General features: G+C 52.1%; 1 protein-coding gene across 1 annotated transcript; it reads left to right on the top strand.

Annotated features, from left to right (window-relative positions):
* Positions 1 to 12,349: 12,349 nt before the first annotated feature.
* LOC144096947 (uncharacterized) lies at positions 12,350 to 14,431 on the top strand. Its single transcript, XM_077629752.1, has one exon. It carries the CDS (start codon positions 12,350 to 12,352, stop codon positions 14,429 to 14,431), a length of 2,082 nt encoding a protein of 693 aa, XP_077485878.1.
* The last annotated feature ends 1,883 nt before the right edge of the window (positions 14,432 to 16,314 follow it).

Below are 16,314 nucleotides of genomic sequence, written 5' to 3' on the forward strand. Positions count from 1 at the left end.
TGATTCTGAAAACGTCTGTATAGGATTTGAGTGTGACTGGTCGGTTCCTTAGTCCAGGAATCTGTTGGCCTCGGCTACCGTCCTGGCTGTGCCCACCAGCCATAGCTGGATTTCGAGATCAGAGCTGGACAGCGCCGGACGCTCGCTCTGCAGAGATTCGATACCAGGGTCGAGCACAAAAATGGGGAGTAAAACGCCGATGCCGACGCCATGTCGCGACTTGTAGCGGCAAAAACCAGGAGCGCTGGGGTAACCCGATGGCTAATATTGCACTACGGAAGCTGAAGTTTTGCCATGCATGAATGTGTCCCTTCATGCTGTGGCAGCGCGCAGAGACGCTGGGGTGCTTCTTCGACTCGGGGCCCGCTGCACGTTGGCTTGTTTGGTTGGCTGTGTGCTTCATCCTAAATATTGAGGCGTGAACCTGCCTCCCTTGGCTCATCAGTGGCTTGGACGGAAGTTGTGGGCGGAAGGTTGTGGAAGGCAGTTGTCCGCAAGAACTGTCAATCGTAAGTTGCATGGCAAATAAAATAAAATGTAAAAGTTGATTAATCAAGAGTTCCTAAGCGACATATATGTAATGAAATATAAACCAAAAATGAAAAAATTTAATGGAAATAAAATACAAATAAAATGAAAAAGGAAGAAAATTAAAATATAAGAAAACAAAACTTAAGATAAAAATAAAATAAAAGATGATAAATAAAAATGGAGGGATAACCGGAAGACAGGGAAAGGCTTTCGCATTTCCACCCTTAAGCAGACAAGTGCATTGCTGTAATTTTTATGCAGCACTGCACTTGGAACGAAGGAGTCGTGTGCGTGGTTGTATGGCACCCTCCCATTCCTCTCGGTAGTGCAGACGGAAGACGTACACGCGCGTGCGTGCGTGTTCGAACAGCAGTAGGTGCTGCGCCGCCCAGCTGGCGCCGTAGAAGCGGCCGCCAGCAGAGGCGCAACACCGGCTACTTCAGAGTGCGTCGCCCCGAAAAAGCGGGTCACCCACTATGGCGACGCTGCTGTGGCGAGTAGCAGATTCCGCATTAACGGCCGCTGGCTTCCACGGACGGACCGGGACCGGCATCTCTCCTTCCGACGAGAAACCGTGAAGGAGCGACGACTGACAAACGGCAGTGACCAGGAGCCTGTTGGCAAGAAGGACTCTGAGGAAGACGGGCTTGGGGAGCGCAGGGACAAAGGACGTGACAAGTGCACAGACACAGCGCCGTGCCTGTGCACTTGTCACGTCCTTTGTCCCCTGCGCTGCTGAAAAAACCATGTCACACCAACTTGCCCAAGCTTCTACGGGGCTTGGGGAGACGCGCATTGGTGGAAAACAAAAGGAGAGCGAGCTCGGGTGCCGCACCCTGATGCATGCTTTGGGCTTTTGTGCAAATAAATCCTGTTATCGCCGGTATTTAGCGGTTCGTCAGAGTGGTCCGATTCAGCCGCGACGACGGAAGATGAAAGAACTAGATTAACTGCTTTCGTCGGCCCATAATAAATTTGTGCACTAAAAATTTGGTAATCGCGATGCACGTCCACAGTTACCAGCGCTAAATGACCGGTTACCAAGGTCGGATCCTTTGATTCTGACAAGTTCCTCTGTCGGCGAAGTAAAGCTGACCGTGCATATAACTTAGCGAATAAAGTGTCTGCAACTGTGCATTAATTAATGATTGCGCAAAAAAAATTGCGATTGCACCTGAATTCAGCATGCACCCCTTCAAAACCACCGATCGCGCGCTCTTCTTATTTGAATAAGAATCACACGATGCGCGTTCGTCGTGAGGTCGACCTGGCGACATGCGCACATGCTATGCAGACGCGACGAGGCGATAGCAACAGATATGCCTATAAGGAACGCCCCAATGACGCTGCGTTCCTTGCCTGTTTTGTCGCTGGCTGCGTGTGCGCGATGATACGGACAGTCACATGATGTAGGAACCGAGGTGTAATGCGAAGCGTACCACGCAACGTTTTTTCACTACGTATCTGCAGCGGCTAGGCGGGCAGTGACACCTACCTCCTCTGTATCGTCTGGGGCCAGCAGTCTTTACACGTAAGTTCAGCGTTTCGCTACCGGCGGAACTTTGCTGTCGCGTGAGTCTCTGCCTTCCCGCCCTTGCAGTGTTAGGCTAAATTCTGGTTCGTTTTCTGAATGGCTATGACATTCCGTTCTTAAGCACTCACTCGTGGACTGGCAGTATTGCGCATTTAAGTGTTCATGCCTATTACTTCTTTACGGGGCGTGGTACCCTGAAGTTGTTGACTCAGTGCCCGTAGCTGGTGCGGTCCATACATGCGGTGCTTGGCCGCAGCGATACTCTTTTCCACGGTGGCGGAAGGCACAAATGCTTAGGCGCCCAGATCAGTGTTCTTGAAGAACCACTGCTAGAAGCTACAGCTCTGTTCTCAGCATTGGCGCCATTATTCGCGTACCATAGTTGAGCTTCGAAACGCGTAAAAATCGCCTTTTACATGCGCTAGAGACCGGCACTTGCGCGTCCCTTGTAATTCTGAGCAGCAGCCCACTTCGTCGGGATTCCGTAGGCCTCATCTTCACGAGTACTTGAACAGCCGCGTAACGCTTTAGTCGGATCAGCCGGTGTCGACGCGTCAAGCGCACTGCTCCTGCCCTTCCTTGGGCTCTCATTGGCTGGACGCTGTGCCTGCGCCGAACGTGCTGTGGGAGGAAGGCACCATTGCGATGGGGTGTCTGTATGGTATCGGTATGGTGGTGCTTTCGCCAGTCGCCAGGGAACGACTAAAATGTAGGGAGGAGGAGGTCAAAGCACCAATATGTCTGCGGCAAGGGGTTTCACCGTTTCCCATGATTTATTTGACGATACTGGGACATGAACAGAACAGATACAGACTGTATCAGTACACGTGTGAAGAATAGAGCACTATGGGAATACAATTGATACCTTGTAGTACGGGGGCTATGGAAGGTTGTATTGTTGAGATAAGTGGTTGATTGGGTTGGTGGGCGGTTGGTTGGGTTGTTGGGATGGGTTAGGGAAAGGAAATGGCGCAGTATCTGTCTCGCATATGGGTGGACACCTGAGCCGCGCCATAAGGGAAGGTATAAAGGAGGAACTACAAGAAGAAAGGAAGAAAGAGGTGCCGTAGTGAAGGCCTCCGGAATAATTTCGACCGCGTGGGGATCTTTAACGTGCTCTGACATCGCACAGCACACGGGAGCCATAGCGTTTCGCCTCCATCGAAAAGCAGCCACCGCGGTCGGGTTCGAAGCCGGATACTCCGCCGGGTTCGAACTCGGGTACTCCGGGTTCGAACCTGACTCAATATAGCTTAATGAGGGCATCGCTTCTGGCACTCATGATACTTTAGGAAGCATAATAGGGCACCGCACAGCTGCCGCCCTCACCGTTGGACCACGTTCTACATGGCACATGCGCTATAACAGGATGTCACTGCATCCGCCACTCCGGTCGATGGTGGCGCTGGTTAACTCTTAAAGTTAGGTTACAAGCGACGTAAATACACTCGAAAATAGTAGACTGCACAGCCGCCGTCGTGCTTCAGTTAGTAGAGCACAGCACACGGAATGAGGAAGTCGTGGGTTCGCATCCCCACCACCGGAATCTGGTTATTTCTCGTTCTTGATTATCAGACAACTTTCATTTAAAATATGGCTGCTCTATTAATTCCGAATTGATAAACAACACAAATATGCTCTTAGTTTCATTGACTGATCGTTTTCTGATGTGTCCCCGTATGATGTCAGGGCACGATAAAGAACTCCGGGTGGTCCAAATTATCCGGAGCACTCCACGACGGCGTCTCTCATAGCCCGAGCCAGTTTAGGACGTCAAACCCCAAAAACCATTTCTGATATGTTGTCACGAGCCCCTCGGTTCCCTATCCTTGCCCGCTAACTATCGCCGACTTGTTCTTCGAAGCTTCGCACGCAGGTCTCATCTGGCGGCGGGTTCTGTTTTATGAGTAATTTTAAGTTGTTCTTGCTCTTCTCGAGCGACTCACGTAACTCCGCATGGCCTGCAAAAATGCCTGACCAAACGCAATTTTCGGAGCAAAAGAAGTGAGGCGCCATCTGTCGCTAAAAGGAACTACTTCAGAAAAAAAACGCTATCGATGTTGGTCGCGGTAGCGAGAGATGGCGCGGCCATTTTCTTTCAAGTAAGTTGCCTCGATGCCCGCGATTCGCTTCATGCATAGTTTGTTTTACCCACAGAAATCTAGCCCTGCTTTAGTTCATTCACCATGGCGATATAGAGGCTAAAAACATTTTAACCTCTAACGTTGGGAACAAGAAGTTTCGTTTTTGGTCGACAATTGGTTTGCTTTGTTTGATGGGGGTTTAACGTTCCAAAGAGGCTCAGGCTATTAGAGACGCCGTAGTGAAGGGCTCCGGATAATTTCGTCCACCTGGGGTTCTTTAATGTGCACTCGCATGTTGGGCATAAAACATCCATTCAGCAGTAATTATCTTCTCGCAGCACACCTCGGAAGAAAGTTTCCATAGCACCCTGTCGCAGAACTTTCACTTGCGTCACTTCCTTAAGCTACTTAATCTACTCTCACAGAAGAGCAACGCAGGGCAGCTAGATTTCGAAGCAGAATTCACCTTCTCGGCCCAACCACCGTGGGCCCAACGACGGAACGTCATCTTCCCGGCATTCCCACGGTGGATGTACTTTTTAAGAAACTGTCATACATATGTCGGCGTCACTTTTTTAATTTTGACTCTATGCCTCTATGGGCCAACGCCACGATGCACCTTATTCTGGCTTGAAATATTCTTTTATTTGCTTCTAGGTGAAGTAGCGGTCGCATTTATTTCGCACAGCTTTGTGTCCCGCGTAGAATTCACTTCAATGAGTCCCACTGCTAAGTGACACTTCAGGGAAATTTCACAGCGAACTGGCCAATGCTTTCGCTTAACGCGTATTTATGCCCGAGTGGCCCAGCGTACAAGGCCTACAGTTTCATTCTCCCAGCACAACGCTTTTAGAGCTCGTACCAGTTTTGTGGGGACTCAAAACGCGAGCGCTGCTTTGTGGCGCTCTCGGTGTTGGCGTGCTCGCAGTCCACTAGTGCCACCCCCTCACTAGTGCCACCCCCTCGTTACAATTAATGTGGTCTACTTTCAACTAGCTAATTAAGATGCTCGGAACTGCCACCGCACCTGCAGCTTCATCCTTGTTGAGGTTTAGGTCACACGATGGTGAGCTTCTTTCTCGAAGCTTCTCTGGTCGCATTAAACGAGCGCGAGACTTGCGTTCAGTCCCATCCACACATATCGATACTCGTGAGGTCGCTTATAGTGCACACCATTAAGTGCTGAAGTGGACAGAGCTTCAAAATTGGCTCGTTTCGTCTAAATGGCTTCCTTTCCCGTAAAAATCTAGTATTGCTTTCCGTCGGTGATAAGATCGAGTAGCTAACTGTTCTGCATATGTACTCGACCGTTTGATCCTGTTTGAGCCAATGTCATGCAAGATTTTAATTGCAGTACTCGTTGTTTCAAAATTGGCTCGTTCCGTGTAAAAGGCTTCCTTTCCCGTAAAAATCTAGTATTGCTTTCCGTCGGTGATAAGATCGAGTAGCTAACTGTTCTGCATATGTACTCGACCGTTTGATCCTGTTTGAGCCAATGTCATGCAAGATTTTAATTGCAGTACTCGTTGTTTCAAAATTGGCTCGTTCCGTGTAAAAGGCTTCCTTTCCCGTAAAAATCTAGTATTGCTTTCCGTCGGTGATAAGATCGAGTAGCTAACTGTTCTGCATATGTACTCGACCGTTTGATCCTGTTTGAGCCAATGTCTTCCAAGAGTTTAATTGCAGTACTCGTTCTTTGGAGGAGTTGCTCACACAGGAAGACGGAAAGAGCGCAACCATGATCCAACTAGCCCAGCAAGAAGTTCTAAGCAATACTCGTTCTAGGCAGCCCTACTCAGAACGTGCGTGGTCCCTGGATTGCTTACATTTCTCCATATATTTGAGCTTCTGCATTTGCGCGAGCTGAATGTTGAATAGTATCCCCGCAAAACGAGCCGGTACCGAAACTCACGCGGCGACATGCGCCCGGCGCCGGAAGTAATAGCACCACTTAACTCTTGCAGGAAGTCGCGATTAAACGGCCGAAAAAAGAACTCTGGACGATTGCGATACTCAGTAATGGGAAATTTGAGCGCAACAACCGACGTGTTTCAACCATAGGCGATCAAGACTGAACACGTAGTGCCAATTAAACGGTTACGGCGCTGTTTCGGCCAAGTGCACAGCGGTCGGAATCGACAGCCTAACTACGCCGCTGAGCCTCTGCTCCGGCGGCGCCTTCCTCAGAAGCATCCGGCATACGGCCCCAGAGGGACGACATAGCGAGGCATGTAGTGTCAGGGGCACGAGTTTCGTGGCGCCACCTGGGAGGCGTGTTGTTTCCGAATAATAAATAAAAAATCGTGACGTCAATGTAACGTTCTGTGACGCGGATTTTGAACTTTAGATTTTGGATCTTGAAGTCGATGTAAGCGAAGAGGCCAGGAGTTTAAGGGGCATTAGATACCAGTTCTTGCCCAGAAGTGCGAGCCTAAATGTCTCCAAATTACTCGGGTCCATCACGCCCGCATGCGTATGCGTGTTTTATTGCACCACTGTTAGCAGCGTCGATGCCAGCGAGCAATCGTGACGGACAGAGCTCTAAATACAACGGTCTCTAGGAGGCCTTTTTAAAACGACGCTATTAAACGCTGCAAAGTTATAGCTACTTCAGTGTTCACTATATCCATTTCAAACTACCGTTCAAATACCAGTCCGCAAAAGCCCATCGCACCTTTTTTAATTAAATGTTTTGGAATACAAAATACACGCCGTATGCGATGCCGACACCTGTGCCCACTGCCAAACTCTTTGCGTTGTCTTCTCCATTTTACCCGAAGGTGCAGTGAATGCGCTTAAGTTGTTGTGCATCGCATACTTTCGACGCCCGCCTCTAAAGCGAGTATGATGCTGTTTCAGGTTTGATGTGACGACGCCCAAACTAAGGCCTCTATCAAAGCCTCCAGGCAAGACTACAGCAGAAAGGACATGAGCGGCGCCGGTGACCACGACGCGAGCACCAATGTGCCTCCATCAGCCGGCCTTCGCCCCCCTTCAGGACAGCGCTCGCGAGGGCGTAGTCAATACCCTGGCCAACCGCGAGGCCAGCAACCGCACGGCCTGCGGCAACCGCACGGCCTGCAGCAACCGCACGGCCTGCAGCAACCGCACGGCCTGCAGCAACCGCACGGCCTACAGCAACCACACGGCCTACAGCAACCACACGGCCTACAGCAACCGCACGGCCTGCAGCAACCGCACGGCCTGCAGCAACCGCACGGCCTGCAGCAACCGCACGGCCTGCAGCAACCGCACGGCCTGCAGCAACCGCACGGCCTGCAGCAACCGCACGGCCTGCAGCAACCGCACGGCCTGCAGCAACCGCACGGCCTGCAGCAACCGCACGGCCTGCAGCAACCGCACGGCCTGCAGCAACGGCACGGCCTGCAGCAACGGCACGGCCTGCAGCAACCGCACGGCCTGCAGCAACCGCACGGCCTGCAGCAACCGCACGGCCTGCAGCAACCGCACGGCCTGCAGCAACCGCACGGCCTGCAGCAACCGCACGGCCTGCAGCAACGGCACGGCCTGCAGCAACGGCACGGCCTGCAGCCACCGCACGGCCTGCAGCAACCGCACGGCCTGCAGCAACCGCACGGCCTGCAGCAACCGCACGGCCTGCGGCAACCGCACGGCCTGCAGCAACCGCACGGCCTGCGGCAACCGCACGGCCTGCGGCAACCACACGGCCTGCAGCAACCGCACGGCCTGCAGCAACCGCACGGCCTGCAGCAACCGCACGGCCTGCAGCAACCGCACGGCCTGCAGCAACCGCACGGCCTGCAGCAACCGCACGGCCTTCAGCAACCGCACGGCCTTCAGCAACCGCACGGCCTTCAGCAACCGCACGGCCTGCAGCAACCGCACGGCCTGCAGCAACCGCACGGCCTGCAGCAACCGCACGGCCTGCAGCAACCGCACGGCCTGCAGCAACCGCACGGCCTGCAGCAACCGCACGGCCTGCAGCAACCGCTGTACCAGCAGCAACCGCACGGCCAAGAGTGGCTCCATCAAAACCGAACTTCACCGAGATCTTCTGCCATGCAGGGCGGCCCTCATGGAGGAGGTATGCGCTATCGGCACCGTGAGGCCTGCCTACCGTGCTCGCGCTGTCGCTTGCAACCTAATCGCTCACAGTTCGCTGACCCCGGGTAAATGCACAGCGCGACTGAGACAGGACGACAGAAGCAGATACAGCGCTTTTGTCTTGCCTCAGTCGTGATGTGCTTTTTGCCTGATGGAAGAAAGTACCCTTTTCTGCGCCTACTTGGCTATTTGTGCTGAGAAGAGCAGCGATGTGCTGGGGATGAAAATGCGTGCAACTAATAGAGGTGCAAGCAGAGGTATAGTCACAGAAATCTCATATCGGTGTGACCGCTTGCACTGCGGGGTTGCTTGAACTTACAATGCGGTATTAAACCATCGTCCAGGGCCTAGTTCGACCAACTTTCCGTCCCCTAGTTTCTCGCTTGCGGGCTAAAAGTCGTTCCACTCCCCCACCCCCCTCCACGCCCCCACTTAATTGTCTAGAGCATTCAGCACTGGATGGGTACGCGCACATTCCAAGTTCCATCATCGCCCGTGACTGTTCAATATGGTACATTATGGTGCCGTTGAATGTTGCGGCTTCATCCAGCATTCTGAATCGGCTTCGCCGTGCAGCTAACACGAGTCTGAATCCAGACGCCTTAGCCCTGGAGCTAAACCGATCCTGACACAAGTATGTCGGTCTGAAACGTCGCCTGTGCATGTTCTCCGCTTCATACCCGCGCTCGACTTCCTGCGTCTCTGCATCTACGGCTAAGCAGTGAAAGGAAGGAGACTGGCTGCCGAACCGAAGCGAAAGTGTCATTTATTCCGCGGCAGACTATACTCCTGAAGACGAGGAGAGAAAGTTTACGCAGAAAAGAATCTACCGCTCTATCGCGTCGAGCAATTGAGCGACTCGCCAGTCGCAATTACAGCATTAAGTTGCCCGCGAGAAAGGAGCGGTCAGTGCACAGCAGGTGCAGGCGAAGATAGTTTCTTTTTTTCTCGGTGGCAAAACAACTGTGGTCCCTCTCTCATTACTGGACGGACTTCTTGGCGCAGTGACACATCAAAGCGACGGAGGCCCGTCTCCTTCCCTCTCCTGCCTCGCCCTGGCTGAAGAGCCGCAGGAAGTTGAGCGCGAATATACCTTACCGCATGCTTAGTAAAACGCAGTGTACGCAACGATTTATCGGAATTCTTTTTATCACGCCACTATCTTATTGCGCTACAAAGCTGCAATGACGTTCACACGCACGCTGACTTGTTTGAATGTCTGTAGTGATCATAACAGGGCTGACAGTGTGACTGGAACACTAAAACCTGATTTCCTACCTTGTGCCAAATTATTCAGCACAATCGTCCTCCGCTGGTCCCTCGCCAGATGTCGCCAGCAGCCGTCTGATCTCCGCCCTCAACCCGTACGCACAGTCGTTCTGCCCAACCGGCAGATATGGCAGCGGCAGTGGTCGAGCAGACAGCTCGCTTCAAGGTAAGCTACACAGCGAGTGCTTACAGCAGTGCCGCACACCTACTGTCCCTTATGGCTTACAGACCGGCACCGATCTGTGACGTAACCAATACGCGGCGCTGCTGCTGTCGCCGGCTGGAACAGGCGACAAAACTTGGGGATGAAAAGTAGGCTTAGTGCCCATAGGAAAACAGCGCCAAAGACGAGGAAAAACGAAAAACCAGACAACACGAGCGCTGTTACAGGGAGACACGAAGAATGAACAGAGCCCAAGGAACTGGAAATTATGCTTAGGACAGAAAGCTGGGCAAGCTGGTTGCGATCCATAGTTTGTAAAACGAGTAAAATATTTGAGAAAGTTTTTGCTTACATGCGTTTCTATGGGCCCTGCTCCTGTTGCACCCCCGGCCGAAAGTCATTCCCGTATGTAGGTGTTTTGAATTTGCATCTCCTTCGAAATGACGCTTCCTGCTTTCAAAATCTGCTTTAGGGTCAATTAGGTTGTCCTGCGCGAAAAGACATCATGGGTACAATGCAAAATCGGTAAACCGCTTTGAAAACATTTGCGTCCATGTATTCCTATTGGTGCTAAGCCTAATTTTCTACCCAGGCGGACCCTCCTGCCGAAAACCCCAGCTTTATTTCTAAACGCGGTGCTCCGGCAAAACTTCAATAAGAACTAGCGGTTTTACTCGGGCACGGTGGAAATTGCGTTTGAGTTGCCAAAGGACCGCAGAACTTCGTTGAGCAGCACTGTGTGACCGCACCTCATGTGGTAAAGCTGGACGCCAGTTAAACCTCGATGACTGCTTTTCTTTGGGATCGTATGCATGACGCTTCGAATTTACGGACGCGTGAAATTTCAACTCGCATTATAGCCTTATCTTTCGGGAAAATTTCTGGCGTGCGGACTCTGCAACGAATTGCAACTGCAGCATAATTCTGAACATTTTATTGCAAGGAGTGTTGAATTCCCCCTCAGTCTGCCAACCACGAAGACTGTCGCACATCGTGGTTGACAGTGCTACTTTAAATCTATTCACTTTGACACTGTTAGAGGTATTGGCCTGAGTCCTTCGTTTACGTGTCCTCCTTGACATCCACATTCCACCCCTAGCGCTGGAAAACTCGGAGAGAACAACTTTGCCACCTGGTCTAACTTTTTGTGAAGGCCAACTTCTACGAATCAATTCGAATCGGAGCATCTGACATGGAGCGTGATGCAGAGTATGGAGTCGAACTCGCATATACCGACCTCGAAGGAGATCGAGAAATAGTTCTATACATCGATAATTCGGTGCATAAAAAAATGGCTTTGTGTACGTATATCTATCGCTTCGAAGAGAGTACACTGCACTCTGGCTAGTGACGCCCTTTTTGTAGCGACCTGCCACGCGCCAGCCTGCCGGCAGTGCACCTCTCGCTAGGCTTTGCTAGGGCTAACCTGCTTCGCACCGAAGCCGTAGTGGACTGTGCTTTGCAGCTGGCCACTGCCTATAAAAATGCATACTATATGTATAATTAACTGGTAATAGTAATAATCTCAAGGTACAGTTCGAGTCCGCAGCGCCTTTGGCAGCGAAGCACGCCACGTGTGCCTCGTGAGCGTGACTGCCAACTCCAGTTGGGCTGGCTTCAGCGCATGACAGCGATGCAGCGTGGAAAAACTAGTACAAGGCCGAAGGCGACCCAGAAGTCCGCCTCCCGCTATCACATCGTAGTTTCAGTCCTAGTGCTGCCGCATCTAACCAGTCTCCGCTAGAGAAAAGTTACCACAGAGAGCCGTTTTAGCGGCCAATTGCGAGGGCACAGCATGCCGTTTCATCAGTGTCCTGCAGTACGCGAGTTCTAGAAACGTGAGCAATAGTGCTACTTTTGCATGGATTTTCAACGGGATATCCGATGTCCATGTATCGTGCCTCGACGGTACTTCACCTCGGCCACGAATCACCCCAAAGCATGGGCTACTGCGGCTATCAGTGCTCCGATGACGTTTAGCGTCCATCGTTGTAGCCCTCGCATAATATACACGCTCGTCGTACTGTGTGCAGGCATCACGATTGCGTATATTTCTTCTCGAACCAGCTAGCAGTGTTCACTAGTACCTCGAGGGTAAGCGTCTGTAATATTTTTTTTACTCTTAATGACAAACAACTGTACCCATCCGAGTGTCTTTTTCGCATTCCTTGTTTCAATACTCTTCTTTGGTATCGTCTGTACTACGTTTTCGCTGAAAGTGAATTAGGCGTACTTGTTAACCTGTACATTGAACTGCATTCCCATTTAAAATGCCTTGCTTATCAACTCTGTATATTTATTTCAGAGCCCTCTTCGCCTGCCGAGCCTCGCAAGTCTGCAGAGTGCACCAGCTCAGCCGCCGAGTGCTTTGGGGTTGCGGGCGCGCCTGACGTCAAAACGGGCTTCCCATCACGTCCAGAAAAAGGCAAAGAGGGTAAAATAGCCAAAATCAAAGCGAACTTCTTCCCTGCTACATTACGTAAAGATTTAGTCGTCTATCACTACGACGTAGAGATTACGAAGGTTTGTTCACAGAAAGCCACGGCCACTGCTGGTGGGAGTGCTTCTTCGGAAATCCAACCTCTATCTCTCTCTAGAGGCTGCAAGAAACGGGTCTACAACGAATTCTGCAAGCTTAATGTGCCCGAAAGCATCGTTGCTGTCTTCGACGGCGAGAAAAACATGTACACGACACAGGCTCTCCCGCGTAACAGCCAGCAAACTGATGTCCTCTTGAGCCGACTGGGCGGGAAACAGGGGTCGGACGAGTTTTCAGTTCACATACAACAGGTAGCAGAGTTGCGAAGCATCGGTAAGCAGGCGATGGTGCAAGCGCTGGACATAGCGATACGCCACGAGTACTCCAACACTCGCGAACCCGTCGGCAGGCTCCTTTTCAAGAACGAAGTCAGCGCAACGGACCTGGGGTACGAATTCGTCAGCAGCGATGGACTCTTCACCAGCCTGCGCATATGTGAGGCCGGTCCGCTCGTTAACGCGGACGTGACAACGGGATTCTTCTACAAACCGATAAAAGTCCGTGATTTGGCAGAAAGGCTCCTGAAGAGAGTGCGTCGTTTCGATGGGAATGTCTGCAACCTCAACACTATGCTAAGAGGCGTGTCCATCCAAGTCGACCACTTGCACTCTCGCAAGTACGTCATCAAACAGCTGACTGAGAGAAGCGCGAACGAGCTCAGTTTCGAGCGCGAAGGTCAGAGCATCACAGTCGCGGAGTACTTCAGAGTACGGTACAGGAAAATGCTCGAACACCCTGACCTACCTTGCATCGACGTAGGAGGGAAATGCTACTTTCCCATGGAACTATGCACAGTTGCGAAGTTTCAGAAGTGCGATAACGGCTTGAAGCAGCTTCGCAAGCTTGAGGATGCGAAAAAGCTCCTGGAAACTAAGCCGCAGAAAAAGCTTGAGGCAGCCACAGAAGCTGTGGAGGAAGTGGCGAGAAGTCCGCGACTCGAGAGCTTCTTTTTAGAGTTGTCTTCACTCCCTGTCGAATTCGAGGCGAGGGAGCTGCCCGGATTTGCTGCCGCAGCCGATTCGCAGCCCTGGATGAGCGTAGAACATTGGATTATCGTCGATGCGTGCAAAAAGGGCCGTCTTCGACCGGGTGCCATTCAAGACTTAGAGAGTAAGATCATCGGAAAAGGAAGATCCCTGAATGTAAACATGATACCGCCACAAGGCCACCCAAATTACGAATGGAGTGACCCATTGCTTACGCTTCGGAAGATAGCAGAACGCCACCCCAAAGTCCAGATCGTGTTCGTCATTCTGGACAAGAACTCCGATCTCTACAGCAAGATTAAATACCACGCGGAGACCGAGGTTGGCCTCATGACTCAGTGCATAGCGAAGGAAACGATGGAGTCTGGCAGGCTCGCAAACGCCGTTGGAAACGTGATGCGCAAAGTGAAGGCGAAGATGGGCGGCTCTGTGAAAGCAATGCCGGACAAGTTCGGCCTCGACGACGCCATCATTATTGGCGCCGATGTCAGCCACCACGGCCCGCAAGAGAGGGACAAGCCTTCCGTGGCCGCCATCGTAGCGAACATCGATAGGGGGGCCTCCAGGTACGTGGCCACATTCCGCGTACAGGCACAGGATCCAACCGCCTGCACAAAGCGGGTCGAGATCATCGCGGACATGAAGAATGTCGCCAAAGGTCTCCTCCGAGCCTACAAGGTGAACCAGGGCAAGGAACCGAGAAAAATCATCTTCTACCGAGACGGAGTGAGCGAAGGCCAGTTCTCGCAAGTGCAGCAGTCTGAGCTCCGCGCTCTGCGGGATGCCTGCAGCGAAGAGCTGACATGCGTGCCGAAAATAACGTTCATCACCGTACAGAAGCGCCACAAGACTCGCTTCTTAAGCATCGGGAACAAGAATGGAAACGTGAAGCAGGGCACCGTCGTGGACACCACCATCACGCATCCGCGCGATTTCGACTTCTACTTGTGCTCGCACGACTCCCGGCTCGGCACCGCTAGGCCGGCCCACTACTACGTGCTCTGTGACGAGAACCATTTCAAGTCGGACGCCCTGCAGGAGCTCACGTACGGCCTGTGCCAAGTGTACGCGCGGTGCTCGACGGCAGTCTCCATCCCCGCGCCCGTGTACTACGCTCACCACGCAGCCACCAGAGCCTCGTGCTACCTGCAGGTTCAGGGCCCAGGAGACGGGCCCCGGGTTGGTGAAAATTCCTTCCGTGTGTGCGGAGACATTGAGAACAAAATGTTTTTCATCTAAGTGTTCGCCGGTCGCTAGTGCCCGCTGCCAGTCTCTGCCAAGGATGGCGCGCCTTTGTCGCACTGAGTAGCTGTCGAGCTCTTCTTTTCCTGCGTCAGCACGGCCCCGACCAGTGTTCTTAAGCACGGAATACACCCTTCAGCTGTATTCGGTGCAATTTTACATGTCTTAACGCTATTATATACATGATAACGGCCTTTCGCTATTATTGGCCGACCACTGTCTTCCCCCTACTCGGTCTGGCTGACCATTGCGCAGATGGCAGGTTTTGTTCGAAGCGAATGCTTAGATTTTAGTGCTGTGCGTACTCCACTGTTCCGAGCTTCTTTATTTTTATTTTTTTGCTCCATTCTGAACACTACATCGAGCAGCCTTGCACCGTGGATCGCTCTCTTGAGCATTTTTTTTCTTTAGCGATATCGCCGCACTACTTGTAGTCAATTTTATTCTTCGTACATCTTCATGTGACAACCAGCGAGGACTGCAACTCGTGAATAAAGTCTACTCCCAGTGTGCGCCTTCCTGGTGTTATTTCTGCTGTATACATATATGTAGGGCTCTTAAACCTCCAGGCCCACTGCATTCTGTCCCTGGCGGTACTTGCACTGTCGCTGAGAGCTCCGCTCGAGGAGCAGCTTCTCGAAGAAGCATGTGCACTCTGCGTCACCCTTGTGTGCAGCGCTCGGGCGGTGCACTTCCCTGCAAACAAACCCAGATCTTGTCGCAGCCTCTAGGGTTCAGGGGTAACACTTGCAAGGAAGTAATACCAGATAGACCCGCAAACAAAGTAGACACGAGCACGTTTCCCAGAAATCAGGGGCTGCTCTGTAATTTGTTTTGTTACCAGGTACGCACTACTCGAGCGCTCTACCCAAGCGTGTACATGCGAAACTGCTCCAGTAAAGGAGCCGGTGCCTCGAAGTGCCGCTTATGTAAGCAACCCCCCCGCCCCCCTCTCAAGAAACTGCAGCTCAAAAAAATGAGCGAAACCTTGGCTAGAATATTAGCCGATTACGATGTCCAAGTAGTCCACGCCTTTCTAGCGAGCTCAAACACCCTCTTGGACGTGGGAAGGACTCTCTGGAGCAGACAAGATACAGGTACCCGCAAATGTTCTCGGAAGAGGCAGATCACAACATTGCTTATTATCTGGGCAGCCTAAGCATGCAGCCATATACAGAATGTGTGGTTCGAACTTCTTTGAGAGACCTGCACAATGCAGCAACCAATGCCTGACTGCGGCTCTGGCCACAGAGGAACTTTGTTTTTCGTGCGCTAGCACGTATAGTTCCCATTCCCCGCATTTGGGCGTTGTGTGTGTGCGCCTGTCTCGCCTTGCCCACCGTGTCAGGCGACAGCCGATTTAATCGTGAGAGGCTGCTCAGGAAGAGCAACATAGGTCGCAACCCAACCCAAGTCCCACCGATCGAAACACCTGCCATAGCACGTACCTTGTGCCACAGCGCCACTGTTTACCTGCCCACAGGGTGGCTTACTTGCCAAGGTGTAGCCGGTGGTAACTAAGCGAGAACCTGGGGCGCTTATTGGGCGTCATCGCCCCTAAGCGCACCGAGATGAGCGGAATGGGCAGCAGCGCTTAGGGGGAGACCGTGGTTCGAATGATGTTTGCACAAGTAGCTAAAAGGAACATGTTGGGCTGGTAATCAGGAGGTAGCCTGTTATAACCCAGTGGGTCGCGGCTGTAACCGACAATTGACGTCATGCAGCGCACGTATCCACATTTGGCTTAATTAATCAAATCGACTGACTTTTCTCTCCTCTTGTGCGCTTTCCATGTTCCGAAAACTTTTGTGGGCACCTGCACATTGCTGTCGTCTAAAAAAATGCGCAAAACTACGACGCAGCATGAGTAGGGGAAACAG

Source organism: Amblyomma americanum, chromosome 7 (assembly GCF_052857255.1).
Source record: "Amblyomma americanum isolate KBUSLIRL-KWMA chromosome 7, ASM5285725v1, whole genome shotgun sequence".
NCBI lineage: Eukaryota > Metazoa > Arthropoda > Arachnida > Ixodida > Ixodidae > Amblyomma > Amblyomma americanum.